The 13,587-nt window shown below is 35.4% G+C and overlaps 1 protein-coding gene across 6 annotated transcripts in view; it reads left to right on the top strand.

Annotated features, from left to right (window-relative positions):
* The window catches only part of PKIA (cAMP-dependent protein kinase inhibitor alpha), an 89,606-nt gene extending 78,059 nt beyond the window's left edge, over positions 1-11,547 (top strand). For 4 of the 6 annotated variants that reach the window (XM_045806082.2, XM_045806084.2, XM_045806085.2 and 1 more), the window contains 2 exons: positions 4,698-4,875; positions 8,037-11,547. In XM_045806082.2, coding sequence (XP_045662038.1) covers positions 4,725-4,875; positions 8,037-8,116 — 231 coding nt within the window. In that variant the 5' untranslated portion in view covers positions 4,698-4,724 and the 3' untranslated portion in view covers positions 8,117-11,547. Of the gene's footprint in view, positions 1-4,225; positions 4,248-4,697; positions 4,876-8,036 lie in introns of those variants that run through there. The other 2 variants (XM_087864790.1, XR_015725817.1) reach the window with 2 other exon arrangements.
* The last annotated feature ends 2,040 nt before the right edge of the window (positions 11,548-13,587 follow it).

The following is a 13,587-nucleotide window of genomic DNA, read 5'->3' as shown; positions in this document are numbered from 1 at the left end:
AAACTTATATGAGATAGTATTTATTAGGTTGATATGCATGTCCAATTCTAAATCATCAAAGTAACATAGAAATTAGATACTGTGTTGGTTAATGGTGGTAGAATAGCTAATGAAAATATCTTTATAACTAATAACACTGAATTACTCCAAAGTCAAAACTTTATTCAAACTTGTAACTTACTCGCAGACAGGCAACCTGGGAAAGTAGAAAAATGAAGTGAGACTTGTAGACCTTTATTCCAGACACTAATTAACTGTGTGAAGATAGGCAGATCATAGAATTGTCTAGTCCTCAGATTCTTCACCTGTAAAATTTCTGAATTTTTAGGATTTGGTAATTTAGTATAAACAGGGAAGAGGAAAGTTCTCTGTGGCTACTGATGAAGGATGTAATATATTTTTTCTTCATTGTTTAGTTTAATTCAGCATACTTTTATTTAGCACTGACTATATGCAAAGGACTCTACAGGAATTGTATGTAACGTTTTAAAACATTAAAATGTAGTTCCTGTCTTGTCAGAGCTTATGATCGGTCTAGAAGGAGAGGTAACTGTAATGCTAGTTAGAATTCAAGTGCCCTATAACAGGCACAAATGAAGGCCCAAGTGGGAGTGTCAGCTGCAAAGATAGGGAAAAGAAGACAAAGAGAAAATGGCATTGGCTGAATTCTGAGGGCTAACTCCATTTCAACAAGCAAGTTTGTTAGAGGAAGGCATTCCAGGTGGAATCACAGACCTGAGCAATAGAGCAGCAGAGAAGCTCTGGAAAAATATTATGCATTATTCTGCAACATACCAAGTATGAGAGCTAGTGGTTGAAGTTAAAGCAACAAAAGTGGGTTCTTTTCAGATTGTGGAAAAACTCAGAAATAATCCTGGAAAGAGCTTTTCCTGTGTTTTACAGGGAGTAAATAAATATGAGTGACATCAAATAAAAATCAACATGACCTGGCAAGTGATTAGACATGGCTGTCAAGTGAGAGAAATAAGCAAAAGTATGCTCCAACATAGCGTATTAGTAAGGCCAGTTTACTCTATGTTTTGTTGTCGTCTTATTTTGTTTTATTGAATTTGAAATGCTTATGCAAAACCAGATGAAAATATCTATTTACCAGGCAGTTGTCCTTGTGTGTGAGGAGCCTGGGAAAACAGTCTAAACAGGGGATGCATCCTTTTGCATTATCCATTGTGAGGAATTAGAAGCCACGGATTAGATGGGTCTTTCAAGTTAGCAAGCAAAGAAGAAGGACTTTCTTCTCAGGACTGACCCTAAATTCCTACAAAATGTCCCCTTAGAAGAGAAATCTATGAAGAATACAAAAGTCAAATAGGATGGAACCAGGATAGTAAGGTGACAGCTGTGGTGTTTTTTTGTTTTGTTTTGTTTTTGTTTTTTTATCAGCACCCACCATGTGCTTAACATTGTATTAGGCTCCTTGGATACATAATCCAAGTAAATTCTCATAGCTACCTTGAGAACTAAGTATATTTATCACAATTTATAGATGAAACGGTGAGTGCAGAAATATTAGATATAGCATAACAACTAAATGTAAAGTCTAGATTCAAATACAGATAGCTATAATAATACCTATAATACTACCTGTAATAATCTTGCAGTATGTGCTAGGGGCGAGTTTCAAGGAGAATGTAACTGTCAATGTCATGTATTGTAGAGAGATCAAACCAGGATGGGCACTCACAAGAAACATAATAATTAAGCATTTACCTACTGTTAATACAAATCATTTTAGTGATCTATAAGAAAGTAATCTCCATAAAACATACTACATGAAAGCCAATGAAATACAGACATTTTAAAGGTTTGTTCAAGGAAAGTGAGAATGAAAGTAGCTGAACCTTTCTGAGAAATTTAATAAGGGAAAGACATGGTTATGCAAAGATGTATGAAGGTTGAGGAAAGAATATTTGATTAAATGATTGGTTTTTTTGTTGTTTTCTCGTTTTGTTTTTTTGTTTTTTTAGTAAGAGGACTTGACCATGCTTACAGGCTTATGGGAGAAATGCAGAGGAGAAAGAAGACTCAACTTATTGAGGAAAACAAATGATGGAGCGAGGTCCTACAGGAGGCAACAAGAAATAGAATCAATAGCATGCTTTAGAAAGAAAGAAGCTAGTTCATCTAGGAAAGAAAGAATAGTGTTTTACAGAGAAATGTGTTTGAGAGAGGAAGAAATTTAAGAGAATTTGCAGCAGATGTCCTATATCTTCTCAGAGAAGGAAGATGCAAAGTCATCTCTTAAGGCAGGTGTTATCTCGTTGTGTGGCCTGGAAAGCATTTGCAATCCTTCCCACAGAGAAAGCATTAAAAAGAGTCAACTAGAGGTGAACAAAAGAATTTCTGAACATCTCAGAGTGTATACTAATAATAGAGTCAAAAATTCTAGTCGAGCCAATTGGCACAATTTTGTGACTTTTTCTGGTAACACTCGGCTGTCCAGTTAATGAGATCAGAGAAAGTGCACCATGCTGTTTTCATAGGTGAGGCTTAGGAAGATCAAGGTGACAGCAGGTCAAAGGGATTTCTTGATGCCAAAAAGAAGTTATATGAAATTGGTCAGCAATTGATCTGGACTGAACCTGGAGGAAGCTAAAAAATGGTTAAAGGAATTAAAAATATAACCAGTGTAAAGAACAGATTCATTAAGAGGAAGAGGGGAAAAAAGAATAGGTGGTTAGGGCCATGAAAGGAATCTCCAAATTTAGAGTTTTAGAAATGAGATCGTTTTAAGTGATCATTGTTTTTACATCTTCACTTGTAGTACCATTAATCATCATGCCTTTCAGCTGTCCCCTTACTTATTAGAAAATGGAAGACCAGGAGGTCAAGTGATTTTTCCAAAAGTCACTCCATGACTAAACCCAGGATCTTCTGAAGAGCATTTTGAAATTTTAAATAAAATAATATTGAATATTTATTAAATATTAAATCATATTCCCTTAAAAATAATGGTAGATATAGTTGAGTGAATGGAAACCAATGTTATCCATAATATAGTCCCAGTAAGCATATAGTACGCATATTATTTCCTATTTCAAAAGTGTATTATGCTAATCCTCCCTCATTCCTGTTTCAGCTTCCTCTTAAAGAAAATATAAGTGTTATCTCCAGATTGAATTAATAGCTTCCCATCAGTATGCATTAGGGGAACTCAGCCTAAAAGAATGTGCTGTTGACTGCCATTCTAAATTGCAGTGTAGATGGAATCAGGTTATTTCAGAATGCAAACTTGCATTCTGATGTGTGGGTTCCACCATTTTTGCTTCCCCCATATTTCTTATATTTTGAAAAGATTCCTCTCTCTTGATTATTGATATGTTTTTAATCTTAAACTAAAATAAAATGCAATTGGAATATTTAGGAATAAGAGGAAATTATCTCATTTTAAAGTTCTGTTTAAACAAATAAATGCAACAGAAATTTATTGTTTCTTATCTTACTATCCATCCTTCTTTTGACTTTTAGGGAGGGACATAAATTTAAACATAGAAAAAACCAAAGATTTGTATTTGGTGGTCTTTTGTTAATATATACATCATATTGTACCTTGAAAATATTTTTTTTTTGAAAACTCACTTTTATTGGCTCCTTTTGCGGGGGGCAGAGGGAGAGGGAGAGAGAGAATCTAAAGCAAGCTTTATGCCCAGCATGGAGCCCAATGCAGGGCATGATCTCACAACCCTGAGATCATGACCTGAGCTGAAATCAAGAGTCTGACTTAACCAACTGAGCCACATAGGCACCCCTCATTGAGTCCTTTTTAAACTTGAACATTTTATTTCAAAGAATCAGTCAAGAAATTCCTCTCAAGCAATGACATAACAAGGGAGCCACAGGGAACCATCCTCCTGGACTGGGAGCAGTTATTTGGTCACTGACATTGCTTAGAATTGCTGGGGGGCACCTGGGTGACTCAGTTAAGTGTCTGCCTTCAGTTCAGGTCATGATCTCAGGGTCCTGGGATCAACCCCTACGTTGGGCTCCCTGCTCAGCGGGGAGTCTGCTTCTCCCTCTCCCTCTGCCCCCAACTCATGCTTGTGCGCTCTCTCTTTCTCTCTCTAATAAATAAATTAAATTAAATAAAAAATGAATTGCTGGTACATGGTGATAATAAAAAGCAAACTGAATTTTGGTCAATTTCATTATTGTTCTTAGATTCTGCAGACAATGTACTTGGATTTTGCTTATCTGTAGGATGGACCACTTCCATTCTACCCCCAACCTTGGTATGCTACTGATCTCAAGTTCTTCTGTCTGTAGTTGAAGACTGACTAAAATGGTATTAGAGAAGGAGAATTTTGTGATTTAAACCAGGTGTCTACAAATTATGATATTCAGGCCAAATCTGGTCCTATTACTATTTTTCCAAATATGGTTTATTACATTTATTTAACATATTTACTTGGACTACTTTTGCATTACAGCCACAAAATTGAGTAGTTGGAATAGAGACCATATAGTCCTCAGAGCCTAATTTATTTACTATCAGGCCTTTACAGAAAAAATTCTCTGACCTTTGATCAAGGAAGGATTAAAGCATTACTTGCTTTGTAGACACATAAGCAAAACAATTATTTCACATTCATATTGTAGGCCAGTAATTTAACAAGTGTCTTTGTTAAATGTTACCATTGACCAACATTGTATTTACCTATCAGTTTTTCTTTGTTTTGTAGTCCCTGCTATGTGGATATTTGTTAGCAATGACTGATGTGGAAACTACATATGCAGATTTCATTGCTTCAGGAAGAACAGGTAGAAGAAATGCAATACATGATATCCTGGTTTCCTCTGCAAGTGGCAACAGCAATGAATTAGCCTTGAAATTAGCAGGTCTTGATATCAACAAGACAGGTGAGTTGTTCGACACACATCTCTCTGTGAACATGGGATTATTTGTAGCATTTCACTGAGTAGGATTAAAACATGAAAAACCACCTTCGAAAGTAATTTAGTAGAGTTAACAAACAGTCAAAGGCAAGATAAAAGTCAGGGACTAATCTCTTAATCACCCCTACTCCATTTTCATTGACTTCTCTTTCTAGGGTTTCCCACTCAAATGCAGAATCCTTAGTCTTATTTTATTAATGCAATCAATAAAGCACATAGGTTTTAAAAAATTCTAATCTCTGTAAAAGCTCTGATATTTCTACATAGAATATTTAACAAAGTTGGAGCTCCTACTTTCAGTAACATTGGACACTTATAACATTTCAATAACCATTTCAAAGGAAAAGATCTCTAGGACAAATTCTGTTGAAAATGGAAGTAAAATCATTTGTTACATCAGAGTCTTAGGTAAAAAGGTCTTTCAGTTTTCTTTTCATGATAGAATGGGTTTGTGGAAAATTTGGCTTATTTTTGGGCTTTGCACTCTTCTTACCCAAGTACCAATGAAAAAGTAAAACAAGTTTGTAATGTCAGAGTACTTCTGAGTATTTAAGTGAATCCCAATAGTTCTTTCATCCACAGCTTTTGCAAGATTTAAAACTGGATATATTTCCCTAACAAATCTTATACAAAAATAACCTTCAAAAGTAAAAAAAAGGAGTTCACGATTAAGGAACCACAGTGTTGTGTACATGAAAAGCACTTACCAGTTTCTGACTTATGGTAACCACTCAGTACTTCTTTGCTATTAAATATTTATGGCAAAGCTTTCTGGTTATTGGAAAACTGAGTCAGTATATGTTAATGAAACAGCTTAACAACATTACCCTAAAATATCTAGGGACAGTACTTTATTCAATGGCTAAAGGTCAGCAGGTCACAGATTAGTCTTTTCAAATTCAAATTGAGAATAAAACTTTAACATGGCCACCTTGGAATATACAGACCTATGTATATTTTAGGTTTTGTTGTTTTCCCAGTATTTATTACCAGAAGACTTATTAAAGCCGCTCTCAGAAGGGGTTTAGGGAATTATTGCAATTTGGTGGCATGAGGTTAACTAAATTTTTTCTGTGGTCTTTGAGAGTTTGCTAGTTTCTTTTATAAGATTTATATTTTTATTTGTATATTAATATTCGATTTTAAATAATCTCCATTAATTTTAGACACCCCTAATATTGATAGAGCAGTTCCATTACTTTTTTTGTCTTCACTGAAATTAAGACTTATCAGCATCAAGACCTATCTTATACAAGAGAATATATTAAATTATTATATAACAATTGAAATAAATTTATATTTTATATTAATAAATATAATAAAATAACTTTGTATTTGATATTAACGGTATTATTAAACAATTTAAAATAATTAAAGTATCTTTATGCTACCAAATGCCTTCTTTCCTAAACATTTCTACATTTTAATTGCTGTTCTCCAGGATCCTGAAAATTTTTTGTTTGTCTTCAAATCCTAAAGTCCAGATCCAGGCAAAATATAAACAGTAGTAACTTTTTTGTTATTCTAAGTAAAAAGAACTAAAAATAGTAACTGCAATACTGACAAATATATAATGACAAATGAAATATCAACAGCTGAGTATTGTGAGGGACTGCCTCTGTAATTCATGAGTGTTTCAACTTTTTTTTAGCTTATACTCAACAATATTGCTGTCCCATGTTTACCTTGACTTGTTAACAAGCATCTATTTAGCGATGGCTCTGCAATTGCAGCATAATGTTAAGCCCTGAGAAGTGTTCCCAGACACCCAGAAAGTCCCAAGCCTCATGGGAATCAAATTCCTCATCTTGTATTTGTACAGTCAGTTTCATCCTTAAATATTCAGCTGTTTTGTATCTGCCCTAATTTGATTTCATTCTTTTGGTTTACCAAGAGCTTTTCCTATTTATCAAGTTTTTGTTGCATGCAAATCTACACATCTCAGATTCAGGCCATCTACACATCTTGGGAGGCTGTTCATTGCTGTAATAATGAAAAGTAGTTTATGAACATGATACATATATTATATATGTATATAATATATATAATGCCTGGTCATTCCCTAAGAACTCCTTTAGGAACAGAATATATATATATATATATATATATATATATATATATATATATATATATATATATTTAGAACTGCTTTTAATTTCCCTAAAGTATGGTATCTGGTGAAATGTTTTGTGTATCCTTGTTAAAAGGAAAGGAGAAATTGCCTTTCAACATTCCCAATTAAAGAATGAAACAGCCTACTCACTTCTATGCATTTGAATTATGGTAACAAACACTCAGCAAACATTGATATACTTTACGTTATTGAATACCCAAAAATATTTTGTCCACTAAGCCATATTGGTTGTGTAATAATGAACTAATACATGCAAGTATATGAATGTTTGAATCAAGGATTGCCTATAGCTTGCAAGTATTGAACTATAGATAAAGTGACCTAATATGGGAAGAAAGCATTGTTTAATTTCAGTGTTTGCAATGTCACAAGCTGGGATTGCTGCTGAGGATGCAATTATGAGAATGGTTTTATTAGCATTGTGTATAAGTTCTTTAAGGGCAAACCAGAAGCCATCATAACTATCTGGCAAGGGACCCATGAGCAAACATAATGTCCTTTACATAATCTTCCACTGTTGCTTTTAATTTAAATTAACTAAACCTCTAAAAAATCAGGTAGGTTATCAACAAATACTAAATAATGTAAAATGCAATTTTTAAATATTTCTTAAAATAAGATAGGAGTGAAACGGTCAACTTGCTTCCCACTTTTGATTTCTGCCACTTTGATTCTGCAACCTGTGAAACTATAAGTGCCATGACCTGGCCTTGAGATTTTCCTGGCTATTTATCAAAAGCATAAATTATCACTAACCATTGTAAAAATTATTATTTTGCTTTTGAGCCGTGCTGTCCTGGGTTCATAGAACCAGAATTAGCCAGCCCTTGAAACACTAATTGAGGAATTGATTACCAATAAAATACACTTGTCTCTGTGAGAATTTCAGACTTTTTGAGTATTTCTGAAATTTCCAATATGATATATTAAGAGTCAGTAAATATAGGCAATAGTTTTTATTTTGCTTTTATCCTTTTTTTGTCTCTTACAGAAGGTGAAGAAGATGCACAACGAAATTCCACAGAACAAACTGGGGAAGCCCAGGGGGAAGCAGCAAAATCTGAAAGCTAACACCCCACTTTGATAACTTCAACAACATCTGACAATGTCTCAAATCTCCAGGCCTGGCTGGAATGCATTTGTTTCCAAGAGTGAAAAGGAGGGGGGAAAAATAGCTGTGCTGCATTGTAGGAATCTGCTCATTATCATGTTAAAAATGGGGGCAGAGGCTGTGGCTGCAGACAGACTTTTCTCTACCTCTGTCATTAGCAATGGTTGAAATCAGGTGGCTTGTGTTTGGATGTCATTTTTGTATGGGTCCTTTCACTTGACCATATGATAAAATGCTTGTAGAGAGTAGCACTGACCTAGATGATGATTCTTCCTGTAGCATCTGGCCCCTCACAATGTCAGAGGATTTAATTGTGTCTAATTGCAAAGGGTTGGTTGAACCCCAGAGTTTAAATATCTCTGGTCTAAGTATTCACCCAGTAAAAGAACCATCCAGAAAGCACTGTTTTTAACATTATGTATCTGTGTGTTCCTGCTGTGTTATTTACACTGTTTTGTATTGTACAATATAGATGCTCAGCACTGCCCCCTTCTTTGATTGCTTATGAGAAACAAAAATAATATATGTTACTGTGAATTTTTATACCACTCATTTTTAAAAGGGCTGCCTTTTTCCTTCTCCTCAGTGTGGTGGTGTACACAGGATAGATCACACTTTTTTTTTTTAACTTAATCTTTCCCCTTGATTCACTTGATGAATTAAGTCTAACTAATTCATCAAGACTTCTTTGCTTTATTATAGAGGCATTTGAAAATATCCGCTAATGTGAATTTTACTTGAATTCAGTCTGTTTGGTGTTTGCACAGACCAGAATTCAAAATGCAAATTTTGTTTTATTTTCAATTGGAGAACTTTCCCCAATTAATGTATTTTTTAAAATGTTTAAATTATGAGGATTTTGGAGAATCAGGGTGGTGGGAAAGATCAGATAATATTAAGAACAGGAAACATTTTGTCCTTATGGAATCAAATTTCTCAATGCTGTATGCTACTATTTAAATTTGGAGGACAACTTATCTGCATGGAGCTGTAACAGATGGAAAAAATTATCTTGCAATCATGTGGACACCAATCACAAAAGTAAAGCCCTTGCATTGTGTTTTTCATGTCTTTTTTCAGCCCTATCAGATAAAAATGTTGTTAATGCACTTTTTAATGTTTGTAAACTTTTACTAATAATTAGTGTGAATTGCATTCTGATACAATAATAATTATCATTAGAAGCTAACAAAATCTTCATTAATACTGTTGATAGCCTCTGCTGTGTTTTGACATCATGGTTCTTATATGGAAAGTTTCTGTGAGCTGTGTAATCCCACTGGTCAGTATTATAAAATCATTTATCAGTAGTAATAAATAAGGAACCAGTAATATGCCAATGGCTCATGGATTACTGGACAAATAGCAGATAACAGGAAGACCCTTAACAATAAAGAGCCCACTTAAATTATCCTCGAGGTGTTAGATACAGTCCCATTTGAGGTAGGTTAAGCAGCGTTTCCACACATAATCTCCATGGATATAGTGGGAACTCAGCCCTCCTCCATAGCTGCATATAGGGTGAAAGGTCAGTCGGCCGTCATCTCCACTTACAGTACTTTCCAAATGAGAAGGGTAAGGCATGGGTATCATTTGGTCCTCAATCATATATTACTAGAAAAAATGTTAATAGGGTAAGTCTCTCAGAAAGTAGTAGATATTAGAGTACTTCATTCTAACCAGTTAGGGTCCAAAATGCCCAGTTAAAATTCAAATAAATCCACCTATTAATAGACTCACAAGTGGGAAGAGAGGTTTCTGAGGCTTTTTTAGACAATCTCCAGTAGTCCATTTAAAATATCCAACCCATAAAATCACTTTTTCAATATCCTCATTTCCTATCCTCATAACTTTCTTGTGAATCTAGGTAAAGTTCTCTCCATCCTTAAAGTTGTGGAATTCCAAACTGACTACATGTGATTTTGTAAAGTTTAGGACTAGTGCTGAGTGTATGTGGAGAGTTTATATTCCTATGTGATATACTATTATTAATGCATGTGGTGTCATGCTTGTCTTTGAATATATAATAGTGCTAAATTGCAAAGTCATATGGAGCTTTTGAATTATTTTGACCTCTTACTGCTACTTTGTCTGCTATATTCAAACCCAGAGGCATTCCCAAGCTAGAAGATAGAAATCTACTTTCCAAAATGTCCACATCCTACGAATGTTGCTCAGCAAAAGTTCACAGTGTCTTCCAAATTGTATTGTAGTATCTTTTACTTGCAAGTAAATAATAAACATGAAATTGAATTTTTAAAGAGAAAAGGAAAAGGTAGAAAACTAAAGCATTAGATTTGAGAATATGCATTGAATGCCCACTAACCAACTGACATTATGCTAATCACTTCCCAGCACATTTTCTCCCATTTAATTGTTTCTCCTCAGAGAATTTGATTAAAGAGGTAGTGTTACCCATTTCACAGATTAAGAAATTAAGGCTCAATAAGGTATAACTTTTCCAAATTTAAAAAGCTAATAAATGATGACATTAAGATTTGAACTTATCTTTGTCTGTTTCCAAGGAGCTTTCTTCTGCACATGGCCATAAAATTAAAGCCAATTATAAAGCATCTTTATCTGTAAGGGAACATTTAGAGATGAACTGGTTCAACCTCCATATTTTATAGACGGAAACTGAGTCTCAGAAGGGGGAATTGCCTTTCTCAAGTTTACCTAGATGAGTAATGACACAGATGTGACCAGATCATAGAAAGTGCACTTTAAAAAAAAAGTTCAATTAGAATTTATTTTTTTGTGTTATACTTCCCCCAAAATATTTTTCTGGCATGTAGTCTATAAATTTAGCATGGTTCAGATTTTTTTTTATGTTCCATGCTACTTGTTTTGTTTAATTAACTAGAAAATATGAAAATTTCAGTTTTACTCATTTGCAATTAGTATGAACATGTCAAATTTACCTTTTATCAATTGTAGACATCCTATGCCAACATATTGTTCTCATAATTCATAGAAATGTTTTTCCAATGTATAACAGGCAGTCTTCAGTTTTTAGGCAATATCCCAAGAACTGCTCACTGCAAATGCCCTACACTTGAGTTTTACTCAGACACAGTGAAAATGCACCATTTTATAAGATGAATCATATTGCTCTTTCTCTTTAGAGAAGCAATAATGGGTAAAGAAATGTAACTGCTAGGTAGCCTAGCTTCTGAGTAAACTTGTAGTAATAGGAAGACAATGTATAGTTATGAAGGAAAAACAGGAAAGCATCTATGATTTATGATGTCTTAATAGGCCCCAAATTGTTCTTTAATTAAAGAGTGGCAGTCTCTGAAGTCATTTGTGAGCTTGTATGACTTTTGTATTTAGTAATGTTGCATGCTCACATAATTGATATTAAAAGTAATACATTTTTTTCTGAAATGTGCACAGTCTATTAAGAGTATTTATTGAACATACACTATGTATTTGGTGCTTGAGAAAGTGCTTCATGTGAGAAAGGAGAAATTCAAAATCTCAGCCATCCTGTGGTGGCCATACCAGCTTTCTGACCTCACTTTTTCTGGGCCTTTACTCCAATAATTTTCACCTCCATTCTACTCCGGTAGCCCACTTCCTGGACTTCATCATCTACCAGAGCCAACTCTTAAATCGTAAGCCCCACTATCACTCCTATGGTTCTTACTTGCTCATCTACAGGGCAGTGACTTTGAATCAGAAGAAAAACCAGTGTTTATCAGAATCCCCTGAAAATTTTACAACACTCCTTCCTGTACACATATACATTCTCTCTCTTTCTGTCTCTCTCGGTCTCTGTCTCTCTCTCTCACGTGCACACACACACACACACACTTCCCCCTTGAAAACACTCCTTGTGCAACTTTGGCATCTTTTTCTGCTCTCACCCTCACAACCTGAGAACCACTGATTTAGAAAAAATGCCAAGTTTCCAGATGCACCAGCTCTGTTTATGCCACTAAAAAGCTTTAAAATGAGTCAATAACAAAGTGGAGTGCTCACAGACACCCATGGTTTTATTATATTAAGGATAACATCCTGGGGCAGAAAAGCAGAGAGTGCAACTTCTTTCATTTTAGTGTTGCTCTCTTTTCATTATTTTTTATCACATAAAGGCAGTAAAGACCAAGCAGAATCCAAGGGGGGACCCAGGAGAAAGTAAGCATCAAATAATACCCTGAGTTCAGACAAGGTCTTAGGCAGATGGGGTAAAAGAAGATGTAGATCTTTAAGTTCATGTAACTTAGGTCACAAGGATAAAACACTACACAGGGATTTGGAACAAAATGCTAGCCAGTGCAAAGCAAGTTTGTATTGTCCCTGGTGTTTCTTCTCTTTGTATATTTGTTGCCTCTATCTAGGCCAGAATGTGGGGGATTTGGGATCCTGGCCATCTGTCACTATAAAGTCAAAATTAACAAAACTTTCTGACTATAACTGGTTAACTTCCTAGTTTGCACCACATCTACTTCTGATTATATCAAGATGGATGTTTCCATAGCAACCCTCCTCCCAGGCTGAAATCCACTGTTAACCTCCTCAGTGCTCCTGGTTTTCTTACTTTCTTGTCTTTCTGCCATCTCTGCCCAATCAAAACCCATCAAACCATCTGCTTTCAATCTACTTGTGTTCAGAAAGACTGTAAAAATTTCTAACAATGCGTATTCATTGTTTGCAACTACATTTTAGACATGAGTGCTGTGCAGCTCTTTTTTTGTCATATCCTTGGGGATAGAGGAAGTTTCCCACCACTGTCTAAGATGTAGGTTTTCCTCCGACATTTTAATTTTTTTTCATTTTTTCTTTTAAGATTTTATGTATTTATTTGAGAGAGAGAGAGAGAGTGCAGAAGCAGGGGAGGGGGGCAAAGGGAGAGGTAGAAGCCAGCTCCCTGCTCAGCAGGGAGCCCAAAGCGGGGCTTGATCCCAGGACCCAGGGATCATGACCTGAGCTGAAGGCAGACGCTTAACCAACTGAGCCACCCAGGTGCCCCAAGTCATCTGACATTTTTAAACCATTTTCTTTTAGGAAGTCTGTTAACTATCCTTTTTTCTTCACTGACTTTACCCTTTTCTACAAATGTACTCAAGTTCTCAGTTCCACTCTCAACTTCACTACTTGATTTCTCAAACTAGTCATCATCTTTGCTCTTGTTTTCATGTTTCTCCTCCTTATTTCTTATCCTTTTGCAATCTGACTTCCAGTTAAATTTTTCTCATTACCAACATCTTTAGTAGTTTCTGAACTCTTAGTATTGTCACTAAAGCCCTGGTCAATGTGCAAATTAAAAAATGATGATGTTCCATGGGGCGCCTGGGTGGCTCAGTCGTTAAGCGTCTGCCTTTGGCCCAGGGCGTGATCCCGGCGTTCTGGTATCAAGCCCCGCATCAGGCTCCTCCGCTGGGAGCCTGCTTCTTCCTCTCCCACTCCCCCTGCTTGTGTTCCCTCT

Source organism: Ursus americanus, chromosome 9 (genome assembly GCF_024610735.1).
Source record: "Ursus americanus isolate L20-20 chromosome 9, mUrsAme1.1.p, whole genome shotgun sequence".
Classification (NCBI taxonomy): Eukaryota; Metazoa; Chordata; class Mammalia; order Carnivora; family Ursidae; genus Ursus; species Ursus americanus.
This window is presented reverse-complemented; position numbering and strand designations above follow the sequence as displayed.